This window comes from Atractosteus spatula, chromosome 21, assembly GCF_055471065.1.
Source record: "Atractosteus spatula isolate fAtrSpa1 chromosome 21, fAtrSpa1.hap1, whole genome shotgun sequence".
In the NCBI taxonomy this organism is placed as follows: domain Eukaryota; kingdom Metazoa; phylum Chordata; class Actinopteri; order Semionotiformes; family Lepisosteidae; genus Atractosteus; species Atractosteus spatula.
Genome location: NC_142726.1, coordinates 6398897 through 6418436, shown reverse-complemented (window position 1 = coordinate 6418436; position 19540 = coordinate 6398897). Strand labels below are relative to the sequence as shown.

The following is a 19540-nucleotide window of genomic DNA, read 5'->3' as shown; positions in this document are numbered from 1 at the left end:
AGTGCAATTCATGATATTCATGAGAAATGCAGTGGAGTAAGAGCACGATAATATGGTTGTGCCATAACTCTTCTTAAAGTGGAGGTGTTCCATCTCTCACACACTGCAGGAGCACAGAAAGTAGTTCTAGTTCCTGAAATGAAGCTGAAAAAATTATGGGACCCATAATTTTACTAATTAGGAAGATAAAAATAACAGGCACATTAAATATGTCATAAATATATACACAGCAGAGGCCAGAAAGCCAATTGCCGTGCACTGTGAACTTCATTAAAACATTCACGTTGTAGAAAACGTGCCCTTAATGGTTTCCTGTTACAGCACTTAATTAAGAGTATTCCAGGATCTGTTCTTTAGTTCTCAGACAATGTCTTCGAGTATTGTACCACAGAACCACATCCATTGAAACACAGTAAAAGAGAGTTTTCGCTTCCCCATTCAGCACGAGACAAAGAGGTGAAATGTTCACTGTCCCTCAAGTGAGACAATAAAAATATCATGCATCCCTTTTTTTTCTTTGAACAGCCGCGGATTTCCTTTCTGGCTGAGGAGGAGTAAACCCTTCTCTGTTCTGCGGTTTAATGGGGTCTCTCTCCCAGCTCTCCTCCCGGTTGTCATCAGGGCGCCTGTGTGTGGCAGCTGTCTTGGCTGCAGAGGCAACAGGAATGTGAGCTCAGGTTGTTCCCATACCACTGGCAGGGTTCAGTACCTGCCAAATCTGAGTGTCAGGTGCATTTTGGCAGCATGGCTGCCTTGCAGTGCTGTTGGTCTCATCAGGTCCCAGACGCTGAACAAGGCTGCATCTGGTCAGGACCAGGATGTGTCCAACACACATGTTCATGACAGAAGTGGTGGTGGGCCAGCAGGTGTTCTTGTAGCTAATTATGAAAAATGTATGTAATAAAGATATTTTGTTTAAACTGCTCTAGCAACAGGTTTGGTACTGGAATAATCTGTTTGAAGACCACTTTGTTTTCCTTGTTATGAAAACATTCAAATACAAATGCAAAATAAGACTTGGGAGACTTAATTTATTTGCAAAATGTGAAACAAATATTGCAAGCAAACAAGAACAATAGAAAAGTTACAAACGAGAGGAGTTCATTCAGCACATCTAGTCTATTTGGAAGTAAAGAGTACCTAATTGATCTTAACAGATCTCTTCCATGGCTGGGCAGCTTGTTGCAGACTTACAGTATCTTGCAAACCCCACAGTACTTTATCAATAAAAAGCTTACAATTTTAACATGAACACTGAAGAAAAAACCCAGTACAAAATCTTTAAAGCTTTACGTACAAACTTTTAAAAGGTATCCCTGTGCAATCATTTTCAAATCGGTCCTTTTTACTGTAAAATTGCAAAGAAATGTACAACCCTGAAAATTTTGCACAGAACTGCTCTTTCCAAATTGGAACAGGTACATGACAACAGGTATTAATAATATAGCTTAATGACAAAACGTTAGATATTTTATATTTTTATAAAGAAACATGATTGCAGGATCTGCTCTGTGTCTTGATCGCATCCCACTCTTTAGTGATTAGGTGTTTTTGAAGACCAAAATTAGTGCAGGCTTGTGGTTGAGGCTTTTATGACTGGTGTTGCACTTTGCACTTATGAGGAATTGGTAGGCAATCTGTCAACATAGTCCATGTGGTGTTTCACCCAGCTCTGACTGGGATCAGCGCAGATCGTTTTCCCTCTCTTTGTCAGAAATCTGAAACATAAGAATTGAAAATAAATTCAAACAGAAGTCAGATGTCTGTAGTCTGACATTTCAGACACCACCGTATAGTTTGGTCAAATCTTTTTGATTCGCTCAAGGAGAGAAGCATGTCTTGAAACAGGAATCATCAGGGCTCGTTTTGCTACCCTTGTGTTGTGATAGAAACAACATCACTCAGCCACTGTTAGCCAAAAATTATTTCCATCAGGCAGGATGTAGTACTTACATAATGGCAGATGGGATGCATTCAGAGTTGGTTTTCTCATAGGAAACAATTAGTTTCTTAGGGATTCTATCTCTGATCAGCTTTGCGCAGCAATCTGAACCAGAATTGGAGCCTTTAGCTATAACAGAAGCATGAAAAGAACAATTAATTCACTGCAGGACATTGTATTCATGGGACATACACCTACTGCATCTGCATCGCTGCGCACCCTGTATTAGTGTGCACTTATCAGTTACAGGTATTACAATATTTAAGCTTTCTTTTATTAAACAGAAAAGTCTAGAGAAGCTAATGTGGAGGTACACACCACACAGATCTAACATTTCATATTTCTCTAATATGAAGAAACATTTCACTTACTTTCAAGGTCTCCCCAATCCTTTTTTCCCCTGGACAGAAATTCTGAACTCATCTTCCAACTTTAAAAGCCTGTTTTTTATTATACACCAAACTCCTGACAATTAAATTGTTCCTCTAAGCAGTTTAGGACTTTTCTTGCGAGATGTTATACAATGGACAATATACAGTCCTGACCGTTTCCTTCAGACTTATTTCTAACAGTGATGCACATCACTTACTCGCCGAGCAGGTCAGTGACAGGGCGCAGAGCAGCACGAGGAGCAGAGTGATGGTCGGAGGGTTCATTCTTTGGTAGGTCAGCGGCTCAGGAAGGACAGAGAGCAGAGAGATCTTCGTGGTGAGACAAGTCTGAGAGGGCAGAGGTCTTCACAGTGGACTGTCTCTGCTGCTGTAGGCTCTGGCTCCTCTGTCCACCCTGCTGCCTGTTTTATAGATGAACAGGAGCCTTGTCAACAGGGAAACTCCTGAGCCATGTTTCGGAGTATAGCCCTCTGAACAGATTCAAAGAACTTTTAAAAGGAAAATATCAGAGGAAAGAAGGATGTCAGTTTGCTGAGACGTCTTTTTTTACTTCTCCTTTTTTGCACTTTGTCATCTGCCATCAGCACATACTGTATGATGTTTTAACCTGCCAATTGAAGAAAAGGGATTCTTCTTCTACTATAGGGAAGATAGGGTATTAATATTTTAATATTAATAACTTAATATTTCTTGTATATATTCTTATATAATTTAATATTAATATCCTCACTCATATGCAGATTGTTTTCAATGTCCAACTCTATGTCTACATCATGTGCAATTTTGCCAGCTCTCTAGAACTATCTGTATGCTCAATTTATTTAGTACTATGCTGCAATTTAGAAGATTGTTCTATTTAATACGATCTGAAGTTTATTACCTCTTATACTCTTTAAAGTGACCCCTTTCATAGGGTATTCATTCTCTGGGAGTAGCTCTGGAGAATCAAGTGGTTGGGAGTAAAGGATAGTATCTTAATAATACCGGAGAACATGACTTTTCCATTCCAATTCTGTTTTTTAAACTGGTAATTTGGAGGGGAGCCCATAAGACGTGTTACACTATCATAACAATGTGTGATTAGACTATAAATCAAACCATCCTTACTTTTGCTCTTGTGTGATATGTATGATACTGAAACACAGCAAACTGTGTCCTTGCACTTAGTTTAAAAAGGAAGCCATGATCTGATCCAACATCAACTTACAAAGAGCTTATTTATTTCAAGAGGTTCACAAAGCTTAGTGGAAATGACACAACTGATATTATGTAAAGTTACACTGTAAAATATTAATATTATACCTAGAAGCTGTATCACCCTGCAGCTAGCAAACCAATGAAGCTCAGCAGGTGTGAGCCTGGTCAGTACCTGGACTGGAGACCTCCTGGGAAAAACTAAGGTTGCTGCTGGAAGAGGCCACTAGGGGGCGCTCACACTGTAGTCTGATCTGTGCCCCAGTATAGTGACGGGGACACTATACTGTAAAAAGGCATTGTCCTTTGAATGAGATGTAAATCTGAGGTGCTGCTCTCTGTGGTCATTAAAAATCCCAGGGTCTTTCTCAAAAATGGTAAGGGTTTAACCCCAATGTCCTGGGCAGATTTCCCCCTGGCCTTTACCAATCATGGCCTCCTAATAATCCCCATCTATGAACTGGCTTCATCACTCTGCTCTCCTCCCCACTGATAGCTGGTGTGTGGGTTGAGTACTGGCGCACTATGGCTGCCGTTGCATCATCCAGGTGGGAGACACACTGGTGGTAGTGGAGAGGAGTCCCCATTACCTGTAAATAGCTTTGAGTGGAGTGTCCAGAAAAGCGCTATATATATGTGTAAGCAAATATTATTATTAAATATATTATTTAATTTAAGTGTTGGTGGCAAATGAAATAAAATCGAACCTTTTGAAAAACAACACATATGGGAAATACAACTTTCCTTTGTTTTCACTTTTAAATCTCCTGACTTTCATTTAAATCTAAATGTGTCATCCTGGAGAACACAAGGTGGCGCCGTTACGTCAGTTTCTGTCTTGAAGCACTGAATAGATACATGAGCAACACAGTGCTACTCAAATGCAAAAGGAAGGAGGTGCCTTACAGTTTTATAATAAGAGGCCCCTCATTGGTAAAGGCCAGGGGGGAATTTGGCCAGGACACTGGGTTTAACACCTCTACTCTTTTTAAGAAACACCCTGGAATTTTAATGACCGAGGACAGTCAGGACCTCAGTTTTATATCTGATCCGTAGGATGGCACCTTTTTTACATTTTAGTGTGCCCATTATTACACTGGGGCATTAGAATTCACTCTCACCACAGGGTGAGCACTCCCTTGCCCCACTAACACCTCGTCCAGCAGGAACCTTAGTTTTTCCCAGGAGGTCTCCTATCCAGGTACTGGACAGGCTCACACCTGCTGAGCTTCAGTGGGCTGCCAGCTGTATGTTACAGGGTGAAATACAGTAGCTGCTGGCTGTGGCTATGAATATGGGGAGACACTGACTTGGTATTACATAGGAGAAAACTCAAACATGAAGATGGGGACTCTACAGACAGTATTCGGTATCATCTCCCTTACCCTTTAACTGATGCTGGACTTGGAGAAAACAGGATAGAGGGGGGATCCACTTTGTTCAGATCAGCCAGGACTGAAAAAGATGCCTAGGCCCATTGAAAGACTACCCAGAGCTCATTCACCGTGGCGGAAGGGAGCAGGCCAGGTCACTGACAGGAGCAGTGTGTGGTTTTTGAGTGTGCGTCTGTTGGTGATACCTTCTGTGCCATGGGCTCACTGTGATGGGTATATCTCTAATAAAATAGAATGTGCAGTGTTTCAAAGAAACAGTACAAAAATTAGACGTATTTTCAAGTCTCATTGAAAATGTTGTATTGATCTCAATATGAACTTCCTCTATAATTCTTAAAAAATAAATTATTTTTATGTAACAAACTGAGCTGAAGTTTCCAAGTAAAAATAAAGTTACTATTTCTCACCTCAGAGCAAGACACAGACTCTAGGCTTCATGGAAACAATCATTTAATGTTCCCTTTTCCATATTTGAGATGAGAGTGTGGTTTCCCTGTTTTAACCATTAACCTCTCAGCCTGCAGTTCCTTTCTCCCTTAAGTAGTGAGGCAATAAGCAAGTTGGCTCGGTATCACAGAAAATAGATAAAGGCAAAGTCAGACATTGCAGAGTAGTTTATGTCGAAGCTCTACTCACGTCTGTTTTCAGTTTTTTTCATAGTTCCAAGCTCTGAAAACGCTTTTGTTTGGCCAGGGGTTTCACTATGTGAATCAAGAGCGATACCAAAGCTCAGTGCCTTGACATGGTCAGTGCTACAGTAATGCATTCACAGGTTATTGTCACTCATACTGTATTTACTGTATGTGTTTTTCAATTCCCTAAATTGGAACAACTCCCTAAATGGGAGGCCTATTACTATCTAAATGTTTGAATCCCTTCAATATCTGTACCGCTTATCTTTGGTGTCACTGTACAATATCAAAATCAATGTGTGCCAAGTTTGGCTTGGCATTACTAAATCATTTGTATTGACCCTTCTTTCACCAATCTCTTGATGTCCCTGTTTTTTCCGGGGACGGAGGTTTCTTATCAGACTAGACAGTTGATCATTATTTTCATTGCAAATGTTTTCCATATGCACAGTCCCCATCTTGAAGGACAGCTGTTTCAGATGGGGTACTAGTTTCCCCCCCATTCCTTTTCTGGCTTGAGAAAAGAAAAGCTGTGCCTCTAATGTCATACATATAGAGGCTCATGGCAGCCAGTAAGGACAAGAGAAAGACATTAAAACAAACTGTGCAAAGTGACTCCACTCAGCCTATCACCATAGCTACCTTCACATCATGGTCCTCTCTTGGGAGTGACAGAAATAGAGATGAGCCTGTTCAGTTCATCAGCTCTTATCATGCGATTGTACCCCAGCACCAGGCCCCCACCTGAGAATTCTCTGCTCTTCACCCTCTCCAGTGTGTCCTGGCAATCCATTCAGTGCATTGATACCTATTTATAAAGTATTCACACTACACTCAAAGAATGTCTCTGGTCTTCTTCCAATATGATCAATCATCTTCTTCTCCTGCCTTGACCACAGAGCAGGAGTTTAGATATATCTCCTGCCTTGACAAATAGGAGTTTAGATATACTGTATGCTATGATCTTTGTGTTGCAAAGCGTTGGGCCAACTATGAAACCAAGAAACCAGGTATACCGTCTCACAGATGTGTGTTCATAAGGAATTTCTTGGTCAAATTATTTCCGGCCCAAGCCATTCAATTTTCATACTAGTAATTTGTAAGGGAGTGCATTAGTTTTGCTAAAAGTTTGAAACAAATATGACTGAGCATGCAAAGCAAATCATCCAAACTCATGTTTTATTACTATAAATACACCATGTGCACCAGATATCTGATTTGACAACATAGGACAACAAATTTAAAGCATTTTGAAGAAAATAGATAGGTCACATACAACTGTTTTCAGGAAGAGTGGAGGATGTGGAGAGCTGGTAAACGTTTAATACATAGGCTGAAGAAACCTGTTTAAATGCATGCTCGGATGTTCATCATGAAAATTCAGAACACAAAATGCAGTTTCTCAACATTAAACATTTATTTCAAAACCTTTTCAACCAAGAAAATACATTCTCAGGTAAATTAATACTAATTCCTCACATATATATACAGTATATAGCACATTTAATCTCAGATAGCCTCAAAGTGCTTCCCATATGGGATCCAGTACATCCACCACATGGGCAATCATAGCAGATCAGGCAGAGAACTGAGGTAAACGTGCAAAATGTACAAGAGAACAAACTTTAATTATAAACTCAAAAATGAATGTTTGACTTCACGGCTTGGTAAAAAATTGAGTCAATTTAACAGATGGTGACAGACTTGTTTTTCAAAAGTAACTTGTGTTTCTGATTAAGGTCACATCTCTTAAACACTCCTCCTAATTCAGCACTTGTGCTCATCACTGCATAGCAGCAGTGACAGCCTTCACTGGTTCAAGCTGTAGGCCTGGAGTCCAGGTGATCCATGCGTTTTCTCACCCAGTGCACACTAAGGTCAGCACAGATTCTATTTCCATTCTTTATCTCAAACCTGAAAGAAATGCATTAAGAATGAAATGATCAGACTGTCATGTACTAACCAAAATGGGTTTAAAGCCAAGTCACAAAGCCTTCGTTTCATATTTCATATTTGTTGAACACCAATATATTACAAGACAAATGCAAGTACAATGAGATATATGAACAGTACTGCATTAATAAGAAAGAAGAGCTCAATGATACCGAAAGCATTAGAGTCTCTTTGTGTTTATACAGCATCTTTGGAACTTTGCACCTATTTGTTTGTACATTTGTACCATACACAAACATTACTGTATTTGAACAGAACAATATAATTGCAATTTTGGCATGTCACCTGATCCAAGCTGGTGAAAGACTAATGTTTTAATCATTTTAATTCATCTTATACATCCCTAGTCCAACTCTATTCAATATAAAATTTTGTCATTTCTTTCATTTTAGATTGATCAGTCTTTCACATGCCTAGCTTAGTTTTCATTTTTCAATATGAAAATATTTTTCATTATCAGTCAAAACTTACACAACAGCGTTTGTGAGGCAGAATGTGCTGGGTCTGAAGTAGGAGATGATTAATTTCTTTGGGATTATGTTCTTTGCGAACTTCATACAGCAAAACTCTCCAGTGGAAGGGGCTTCATCTGCAACTAAGTGGCAAAAAGATTGAAGTCAACATGCAGTAATGGGAAGCACTACATGGAAGTACAGTTAAAGCTGAGAATAGGAATCACGTCTTTACACAAAGGATTTCGGTAGTCTGGAAGATACCCTGATACCCTTGCTTCTTTTTAGAGCAGGCTGGATGAGTTCCTTGGATTAATTAAATACAAGCAACCAATTGAGCTAGATAGACTTTTTAAAGACTTTGTTACACACACGTGTCACCCTACTGCTCCATTATTAGTCCTTTCTACAACAACTGTAGACATGTCATTAAGACCAGTTATACTAATAATTGAATTAACACAGTTAAGTACTCAGGAAATTGAAAACCTTTATCCATTCCCAGAGTGACTTATGAAAAATTTCTAATTTCTATCCTTGTTTTTTTTGCCTCTAATTCTTCATATTTCTTGATACTTGAAGTTTGTCGAAAGATAAATCTTGTCTTTCATTTGGTCCTATTTCTAATCAAAAGTACATCACTTACATGCAGTGGAGGTCAGTGTCAGGACACTTAGCAGCGCAAGGAGCAGAGTGAAGCTCTGAGAGTTCATTCTCAGAGGAGAGAGGTCTTCACAGTCAGCTGAGTCTGAGAGCAGAGAGATTTTCACAGCAAGCTGAGTTTGAAGAGCAGAGAGGTGTTTACAGTGAGCTGAGTCTGAGAGGAACGGGATCTTCACAGTGGTCCAGTGCAGCTGTGGACTCTGACTGCTCTCTCCACCCAGCTCTCTGTTTTATAGAGATACAACAGGAGTGAAGAGAACAGGAACTCAAGAGACAAGAGAGGGTGTTTGTGGTTCACTTGTCTTGGAAATTAATTTAACTTGGAAACTTAAGCTGTGAAATTGCTGACTATGTAATCTGCTAAACATCCTTTTTTACCCACAAGTTGATTACACAATGTTCTCTGTAAGTATTACTTAAAAAGAGAAAACAGAAATGATAACTTGTGAAGAAAACCTGGTGCTTTAAAGGATGAGAATTTCATGAGGAGTAGAGATGTGGAAAACAGGCAGACATTTAATACATGAGCTGAAGAATCCTGTTTAAATGGATGTCTGGATGTTCACCATTAAAATTAACACACAAAATACACAGGTTTTCAGCATAAAACATTTATTTGTAAAATATTTGCATAACTAGAAAATGTGCAAGGGAAATTAATACTAATTCCACATATATTGTATATATATACATTATATTGCAAACAGCTACAAAGTGCTTCACATATAGAATCCAGCACATCCACCACTGATGTACAGCCCACATGGGTAAACGTGCAAATTGTGCAAGAGAGCAAGCTTTAGTTATAAACTCAAAAACTAATGTTTGACTTTACAGCTTGGTAAATATTTGAGTCAATTTGGCAGATGGTCACAGACTTGTTTTTCAAATGTAACTTGTGTTTCTGATTAAGGTCACATCTCTTAAACACTCCTCCTAATTCAGCACTTGTGCTCATCACTGCATAGCAGCAGTGACAGCCTTCACTGGTTCAAGCTGTAGGCCTGGAGTCCAGGTGATCCATGTGTTTTCTCACCCAGTGCACACTGGGGTCAGCACAGATTCTCTTTCCATTCTTTATCTCAAACCTGAAAGAAATGCATTAAGAATGAAATTATCAGGCTGTCTTCTATTGACCAAACTGGGTTTAAGGCAGAGATTTAATTTTTCACAATTTTAATTTTACACATTTTTCACAGAGGCGAGATTTGTTCAACAGTATATTGCAAGTGCACATACAATGAGATACATTAACAGTATTGCTTGACTGTGCTATTTCACCAATAAGGAGCAAGAGATCAATGATACTGAAAACATAAGAGTCTCTCTGTGTTTGTATCTTTGCAACTTTGCACCTATTTGTTTGTATTGGACTTACATGGTTGTACAGTTGTAACATTCACAAACATTACTGTACTTGAACAGAAAGATATAGCTGCTATATTGGTATGTCACCTAATTGAAGCAGGGGAAAGACTACATTTTTAATCATTATACATCTATCTTCATCTTATACATCCCTAGCCTAACTAATTACTCAAAATAAAAACATTTCTCATTATCAGTCAAAACTTACACAACAGCGTTTGTGAGGCAGCAGCTGCTGGTTCTCCAGTAGGAGCTGATTAATTTCTTTGGGATTCTGTTCTTTGTGAACCTCATGCAGCAAACCTGTCCAGTGCAAGGGGCTTCATCTGCAACAAAGTGGCAAAAAGATTGAAGTCAACATGCAGTAATGGGAAGCACTACATGGAAGTACAGTTAAAGCTGAGAATAGGAAACACGTCTTTACACAAAGGAATATGGGAGTCTGGAAGATACACTGATACCCTTGCTTCTTTCTATCCTCAACTTCCACGGATTAATTAAGTACAACCAACCAAATGATCAAGTGGATATACAGGAGTTCCAACATGGCTGCCTCATGACACAGCAGAACAGGTGAGGAGGAATCGAATTAAGGAGGAACTTCTGGGAGGCCAGATTGTACAAGCCCAGAGTGAATTTACCCAGAACAGCAAGGTTCACACTCTTTCTCTTGCAACAAGGAAATGCGATCTTTCAGGACCAAGTAGTTACATATGACCCCACTCTAATGGCCAAAGGACCTACAGTACAATGTCCCTGGCCCCAGTTGAGTTTGTTTTAAAAGATTTTGGTGCACACCCTAATACTGCATTATTAGCCCTTTCTACAACAACTGTAGACACAGAAAATAGTTCACACCAGTTACTGTATTTTAATAATTAAATCAATTAGGGTTTAGGGCTCAGGAAAATGAATTGAACGCTCTGCGGCTCTTTAGCTCCATCAATGATCGATACAGCCTCTCCAATTACTTGTTTAATTCTTATTTTTCCCCCTGATTCTTCATATGTCCTGGTACTTGAGGTTCGTCAAAGGACAAATCTTGTCTTTTGTTTGGGCCTGTTTCCAATTTTAAAATGATATCACTTACATGCAGTGAAGGTCAGTGTCAGGACACTGAGCAGTGCGAGGAGCAGGGTGAAGCTCTGGGAGTTCATTCTCTGGACAATAGGTGACCCAGGAAGGATAGAGAGCAGAGAGGTCTTCACAATGAGCCGGGTCTGAGAGCAGAGAGGTCTTCACAATGAGCCAAGTCTGAGAGCAGAGAGGTCTTCACAATGAGCCGGGTCTGAGAGCAGAGAGGTCTTCACAGTGGTCTAATGTAGCTCTGGACTCTGACTCCTCTGTTCACCTGGGTCCCTGTTTTATAGAGACACAGCTGGAGTGAAGCAGGAAATCCCCCTATAGCTCATTTCAAAGTAACACAAGAGAGGGAGTTTGTGGTTCACTAATCTTAGAAATTCACTCAACTTGGAAAAGGAGGCAGTAAAATTGAAATGCTGTTCCTCTTTTTTCTCCACAGGTCATATACAGTAGAAAATAGAAGTGAGACTTTGTGAAGGAAACATGGTGTTGTAATGTATAAGAATGTGGATGTCCAATATCATATGTGTCTTTCTGGAAAGGGAGTAAAGGAAATCCCATTGAAATGAGATATTGCAGACCTAGATGTGTCACTTTTAACTTGTTTCGGAGGAAACCTTTAAGAGGTTTCCTTTACAGAAACCTAATGGAACAGGCTTTGCTGACATGAGAAACTTCAAAAATGTGCATTATAGAACTAAAGACTAAAAACCCACTAGAAACTCTTTGAGGCTTTCTGGAGCTCTTCTCTTCTAGACTTCTGGAAATTGTCCATATCCACACCCATTACTCATCAGTGCCTTATCCCAAGTTGAAATAGCAGGGTGAGACAGTACACACACAGGACTGACACTGGAAAGGTTTCACATCGTATGTCTTTGTCATTAGGTACCTGGTTTTATGGAACAATTTAATCAAATAGAAACCATATAGCACGCTCAGTAAAGAATACTTTGTTTTTTATGAGTGTGTAAAACTTTCTTAAACTTTTTGAGATTTAAATGAATAGATGGTTATTTGAATTATTTTAATTACTTTAGATGAAATAAATAAAAATGTCTTTCGATTCTCAAAACTTATTTTAAAGATCCATAAGCACTTTCGGTTTTATTGCATAATAAAAACAATCAAGTATGTATAAACCAGCATGGAAGAATCCTCTGGTGTAATTGCTACAAATACCCCGTTGTAGGTTAAATTCCTAATGCTCAGGGGTGGGGCTGATGGACGTACACATTTACAAAATCCTAAATCAAACTTGCATAATCATAAACAACATATTTTTAATCGTTTCACAGAGTATTGCACATGGCAGTGAGGATCTCCGATATCCCTCTTTCTTCCACTCTTGGGGTGCGTGATCTGTCTGTCTGTCTGCCCATGCACAGACACTGTACTGTCTAAAACAGTTATAAACAGTTTTATTTTGGAAGGCAAAGGGTGCCATTTCAAGACTTGGCTATATAATACCTCATGCTGAATTTATTGTCTTTGTTCTACCAGTTTCAAATTTCATGCCAACATAGCAGACATACTGTATAAAGACACCCCGGAAAGAGTTTTGTGTTCCAACATGTGCTGTAATCTGAAAAACTGCCTTATGAAGAAAGAAAATTTGAAATGCTTTTCTTTTTTCCCCATTTTTTTGGATATTCCTTGCTAGTGTGTGTTCTAAGTAAGACAGATAAAAATCTTATGTTTCAGACGCGATGTCCAAGGGGGTGCCTTTAATTCAAGCCCTCAACCCAGCCTGTACTGTGTCTACATTTTCCAGGATAACGCAAGATGTTTAAGGTCACATTCATTCCAGTTTCTTGACTTGCTTGCCATCTAATGAACTGGTGCATCATTTCTCTGTAATTGCAGAACTGGTGATGTCACGTTGCAGTTTTCCGCAGTCTAGATAAGAAAAGCCATCACATCTATGGATTTTTCAATACAGCATGGAGACTTTTCGTCTTATTTCTTTACATAGAAAAAGAGGTTTTTGATGAAGTTTTAATATTGTGAAAACAATAATTTGTTCTAAACATTAATCATTTAAACCTTGTATACAATGCCTGATCTTCCTTTTCCTTATTTATTTGTGAACTGCATCCTAATCTCTTGTATATACATTTATGATTTTTACCTCATATCTTCAAAAGGCAGACTTTGAAGTCTCCTAGTGTTGTGCCCCAGCAGTAGCTCATTAATATGTATTCCTTTAATATATGTACACATGAAAAGCGTATTTCTACAGCAGGGGTCTCTAAACCTCATCCTTAAGAGCCCTAATTCAGCAGGTTTAATAGGTAGCCTCTAAGTCACCATTTTCAAAAGACCTGTAGCAATAAAACAAATTGCCAATTAAACAAGTAATTACAAAAATTGAGCACTCAAGGACTAATGACTGCTGCTGAACCAAATTCAGTTCCCCTGCTGCTTCTTCTGTCCCCTTTGTTTACTTATGGTTATTTGCAGAAGGGAGAACACTAGTGTTGTGTTCTATCTAGACAGCTTTAGAAAGGTCTGACCAGAACAGTAGAAAAAGCGTGTTTGTTATCTATATATAGCTTTGCCGTATTGAACTCCAGTGACTGAGACCAGTGATTTTTCTGATCTAAAGTGGGATCACACACTGGAAGTAAAAATCCAACAAAAATGATAACAGAGACTCAAATTACAGAGTTTTGAAACAAAAAAATCATGTCAGTGTTTCTTTAATTGAAGGACAAGTTTCCACAACAAAAGCGAAGATTTTCATTAAAACTAGAATTAAAAACAAATGTTAACACATTTATAAAAGCATTTTAACACTACACTGTATATCTATCAAATATACAGATTAAAATTAAATACTGACAGCTTATGTCTGGGTTTTTAGGCTTGGAAGAAAAAAAAGCCATGGTTTTGTAAATGATACCAATTGATTTTCTGGTCACAATATGGCAAAAGTAAAAAGTTTAGAGTATACCATATATTATATGCGATTACAAAATCCCCAGGAAACAGAAAGTAATGGAAGACTGTTAACAAGTAAATACCTATCTGCCAGAGAGTGATAGTAAAACACACTTAATAATGATATGACACTTTAAAAACATACATGTTTTGTATTTCATTTCTTTTGAGCATCACAATATCAATATATCAGGAGAATTTGCAATAGTGATGCTCGATCTATCTGTTAATACACAGGTCAATGTGTCTGTAAAAGCGTTCTGAAGGCAGGAGACCCCTGCTAAACAAATTCTGGAAAGATTGCTCGGAGAAAACACTAAAATCCTCGCATCAGAGCTTGCCTCATTTTCCACTCAGCTGCCTTATTGTGTCAGTAAAACACAGAAGTGAAAGTCTGTCGCCCGGCTCCATCGGACGTTTTTAAAGCATTTGCCATGTATGAAAGCAGCAGCTAAAAAACAGAGGAAACCGCCGGAGATCCCATCGGAAAGCAGGCTCTGTTACTTGCTGCTGAGAACCTTGATGTGGCTCTGCACCCAGCTCTCCGTTGGCCTGGCACACACTTGACGGCCGAACTTTGTTTTGAACCTGGTGGAAAGAGCACAGAGACACCGTCACACAACACGACTCATCCCTTCTAGCTTAAAATGTGTGCTGCACTGGGCAAAAGGGTGATTTTCAGAGGGCTTTCCCCAGTGTGGCAGCGCCGTAGTATCCAAACAAGATTCCTCAATGTCCATGAATTTGTGCCGCTGTTCACAACCCCAATAGTACAGGAAAAAGCAGCATGTCGGTAGCCTGAGAAGCAATAATGACCCCACGGGCCCCAGAGTTTTGCACTGCGGCTTTGCAGATCTTGTAGCTTGTTTCTCCCTTAATAATATGACTCATAGGTCATCAGATTGGTAAGACGGCAGCCATTCTGGTTGAAGGGCAGAAATCAAATTTGTGGTAGAAATCCCCAAATCAATTCAATATTATCCTTGGAAAAAAGCCACACACATGTGTTGAAACTATGACTGGAATGTGATTGTGAGTCACTGTTCCACTAAGACTCTTCTGTAACTCTCGGCTAAATTCTTAGAAGCAACTTAAAATGTTATTTTCAGCCCCCCACATCTTGAACAACATGACAGCTGAGCCATTTTCTAAATTCCTCTCTTTGTTTCACTTTTTGATATTATTCATAGACTGCAGCTCTCTTCTTCCTGAAACACAGGAAGGCCTAGGCCTAGGCCTGACCTTAGGCCTCATAGCAACACAGCAAAGAAACTGAAACCAAGCTTCGTTTGATGGTGACGAATGAGTGTGGCATTTCTCCCTCTGTCCTGGAGATCTTGTTTCAGTTGTAGTAGTAGAGTGTGTGGTTGTATAGTTTAGAGACAGAAGCATTTCATGGGCATGTTTCATGTGTGTATTCTATACCTGTATTTTAACTGGATGTCGACAAGATCAAAAATGAACCATGGATAGCTAAAATATTTTTTGTGAAAGAAAAGGTTGGCTTTGTTTCTCATAAAAAAAAACTCTTTTTGTCAGCAGTAATTGAAGTTAATGAAATTCTAGTCTTGCTGTGCAAAGTAATTATTAAGCATGAAACCATTGATTAAGGTAATATTCAAAGATGCAGCTCATGGATTTTTCAGGAGAGGTATTATTGGAAATAAATACTCACAGAATCCCGGGGTTGGTGCACTGCGGGCTGGTCCTGGAATAGCTGGAAATTCGTTTAATTGGGATCTCTTTCCCGGTGAAATCGAAGCAGCACTTTTTGGGGGCATTTGCTATGCGGAATCCTAGACAAAGACACAATGTTGAGAAATTGTTAGAGTGTAGCAACAGAATGCAAATGTCTTACGAAACAAGACAAATTTGATTAAATCAGTAACAGCCTATTGGAATGGGTACTACAGTAATGATTTATTTGGTACTGGCAGACAGCAACCCAAGATACATTGAGCTGCGTTTGTGAAAGATGTGCTTCGTGTATATTACTGTTTTAAATTACAAAAAAAAGTAAAAGCAAATGTGCTGTTTCTTATGCAGGAAAACAAAATCAGGTGTGAAGCATTATCGATGAGGGATATGTTTTATGGCTATGCTTAGCTCAGTTTTAGAAGCACATATTAGACTAACTCAATTGTTGTAAGGTAGGCAACACACATGCTTCTTACCTTCAGTGAGAGACACAGCAAAGAACAGGACCACAGCGAGAGTCAACACAGCCAGCCGGAGAGAAGACATCTTGAGTAGAGTCTGAACAACGATTGTCCGCTGAGGCAACACTCAAGACCAGAATCGGAGGGAGGTATGAGTTCTGGCATTCGGAGACCTGTTTACTTATAGTGCTGGGATCCTCCTTCCCTAAGTCATGGAAGTTCCCAATGAGTGGGAGACAAACCGGGGGAAATCCTGCCCATGACACCTTAACAGCCCCACGTGCTGTGAAATTATGAAATCACACTTGAAACCCAACATGATGCCGCACACATGCAAATGAGGACTATTTTAGTATCGGCTTATTCTCCTTCTCTGTGTCTCCCTAGGCACCGACTTTCGTGGGTTTTTGCGACCGATAGCACCTCCTCCTCTTCTGCAAACTGAAATAGAAAATGTCGCGGTGTATCACTTCTTCAAAGCTGAGAGGCAACTGCTATGTGTCTTGTGGATGAAGAGGTGTTGTGTTGTTTTAAGTCCAAAGTTCATTTTGTAAAAGCCACCAGTGAGAGCTGCTTATTTCCCCTTTTCGCCTGGTGCTGGGTTTCACTGAGGTTAGCTCATTCTAGGACTCTCGTTCCAGTTTCACTCCCTGGTCATTTTTTAATAAGGTCATGTAAATACGCAATTTATTTATTTTTAAGATATCTTGTTATATTATCGATTATCATATGGCAGCATGGAGGCAAAATGGTTAGCACAGCTGCCGTGCAGTGCTGGGGCCCTGAGATCAATTCTGGACCTGGGGTGCTGTCTGCATAGAGTTTGTATGTTCTCTCCGTGAGTTTCGTCCAGTCCAAAGCCACTCTGGTGAGTTAATTGGCTTCTGGGAAAATTGGCCCTGGTGTGTGTGTTTGTGTCTGTGAGTGTTTGTGTTCCATGTTTATCATTATCAAGGAGGGTGCTACCACTTGATTTCCACTTGTATCCTTGGTTTCCTATGTTAGTGTTGGTCTTGAAGAAGTTATTTGGATTGCCCAACCTTTCAATCCTTCTATCAAGTCACTCTGTAGTCTCCACTCCTCAAGAAAGGAGAGGTTTACTTCCTAAAACTTGTCCTTATAAGACATAACCTTAAGGCATGACCTTGTTGCCCTTCTTTAAGCCATTTCTAGAAATGCAATATCCATTGTTCCACAGCACTTTGAAATGGATACTCAAAGTGCACAAAAAATTCTAGCAGCAAAGTGTACAGTTTGGTCTCGATGTCTACACCTTTTAAAGTGTAAAATGTATTTGTTTCCTTGTTAATTACTGAGTTAACACCTTTTATAGGTTGTGTCTGCTATGCTGCAGCTGATAGAGACAGCCATGTCTTGCTGACAGACTGGAGAATCCAAATACAAAAAGCCTGGTGGGGCTTAGAGTGAGTGGGAGGCTGGCGGAGACAGCCGAAGTGGTTCGGAGCACAGACACTGACGCACATGGCCAAGGGAGGACAAAGACAGGCGGTGATGGTAGAAGCAAGATGGCGATTGGCATGTCACAGGGCCCGAAGTGAGTGCGGCTTTCAGGGCAGATGCAGACAGGAGAGACTGAGCCCCGCTGTACAGATTTCTGGCAAGGAGATGCGCCACTGGTCCAGTGCTGGGCAGGAGACTGGTTGCTGAGAGGCGGAAAGGGTTCAGAATAGACTAGAAATCTTTGGGTGGATTCAGGCAAAGTATCCTTTGATGAAACAGGTTAGTATTGCTGAGGGTTTATTACCTTGGTCTGAAGGCAGCTCAATGACAGAGCGCCAGATCAGTGGCAGAGCAGGGTTTAAGTAGTGTGGTCGGACGGAGGAAGCACCCGATTATTGGATGAGGGTGGCAGGGTTAATCAGCCCAAGTGAGTCCGTATAGCCCTGGGTGGAATGTGGCTCCTTGTGGGAATGTACCTGGTTTCCAAAGTAAAACGAAGGCTGCAAGCTCTGGCTCATCCGGGCATAGCAATGTCTATAACTTTTGGATTTTTTTTTCATATGAAACAGGATAGCAAAACATCAGGGTGCGTAAGAACATAGGAAAGGATAGAAAAGAGAGGAGTCATGTGGCCCATCTAGCCTGTCTGGCTGTTGATCCGAGGATCCCCTCCATAAATGGGCATCCCCTTCAGAACTACTGTACGGAAAAATCAAAACCAATCCCAGAATGCTTATTCCATTTAGTCAAGGCACAGGCGAGGTTTCCATTGCGTGCACGTTTAAGGAACAACGTCAAGCCGCCAGCTCCGGCCAACAAAAGTCAAAGGCTACGTCAGCCAAAAGAGGAAATGAGACTAGAAGAGAGGAGACAGGGAAAAGCTATTGAAGTGGTAACGGGTCAGCATGAAAGCTTCTGTTGTTCTTTTAGGGTCATTATTGTTCTATACCTGCAGGGCACTACAGAACGGGTGAGGCAAGATTTACTATTAACCATATCTAGAGCCCAATCAATATGTTACTCTAAAGGGGGGAGCTTGACATCAATCGTTTGTTCATTTAGCTTACAGTTACAGTTTTAATTAGCTGTACTTCATAATGGGAAAAATAAAAAAACAAGTAAGATAAAATTATTATATATATATATTCTAATATAAATTAAAAGTATTTTATTTAAATTACCTGCCATAGCTCCGTTTTACTGAAAATACTGCTAATGAGTTGGGTCTCAAGAATGGGAGACACTTGTATGCTATGTACTGTATTACTACTTTACTACAGAAACACAGGTTGTTGAGTGCTAAAACATATTCAATAAATGCTGCATTACTGATACATGAAGTTTTAGTACTGACAAAAGGCAAAAGGTAGTTTGCAAGACTTCATGGAAGGTTTCTTCTTTATGTGTTAAGTTTGAGTATTGTTCATACAGAACAAACATGTGACTTGCAAGTTATTTCTTGTTCGAAAATGTTACCACCTGATATTGTGTTCACATCACCTCTCTAAGATAGATGGACTCACAGACCAGGGGAAACTGAGGTTATGAGCATTCAGGCCATTTAATAGGCAAGACGACTTCATACAAAGAGATGTAGGAGTTAGGAACAAGTTCCTGATCAATGTTTTTGAAGCTGACAGTAAGGAATCTTTTACAAAATGACTTGATGAGATTCCTTCATCCCTGCCATCACCAACCACACCAGCATGGCAGTCCAAACGGCCACCTCTTATCTTAAATTGTTCTTACAGTATATTATGATGATAGATGTGTAAAAGCTGTTACTCTAGCAAGTGCTGCCAAAATGCTCGTTCCACCCTGGCCATGTGCCCAAGGCTAAGAGAAATTGAAAACTTTATTTCAGTGCAGACGTGTTGAACAATCGTCTGAAGGTGGGTTAGGTA

At 39.8% G+C, this 19540-nt stretch overlaps 1 protein-coding gene and 1 long non-coding RNA gene across 2 annotated transcripts; both read right to left on the bottom strand.

The window, feature by feature from the left end:
• Positions 1 to 6951: 6951 nt before the first annotated feature.
• LOC148817085 (uncharacterized) lies at positions 6952 to 8825 on the bottom strand. The gene is made up of 3 exons (XR_016094613.1): positions 8606 to 8825; positions 7979 to 8102; positions 6952 to 7468 (listed from the first exon to the last, which is right to left on the bottom strand). It is a non-coding gene; the product is annotated as an uncharacterized LOC148817085 (long non-coding RNA).
• A 5173-nt stretch (positions 8826 to 13998) lies between these two features.
• On the bottom strand, positions 13999 to 16300 carry LOC148817084 (C-C motif chemokine 3-like). The gene is made up of 3 exons (XM_088939094.1): positions 16191 to 16300; positions 15692 to 15812; positions 13999 to 14604 (listed from the first exon to the last, which is right to left on the bottom strand). Exons 1-3 carry the CDS (start codon positions 16258 to 16260, stop codon positions 14517 to 14519), a joined length of 279 nt encoding a protein of 92 aa, XP_088795220.1. The 5' UTR covers positions 16261 to 16300; the 3' UTR covers positions 13999 to 14516.
• Positions 16301 to 19540: the final 3240 nt, after the last annotated feature.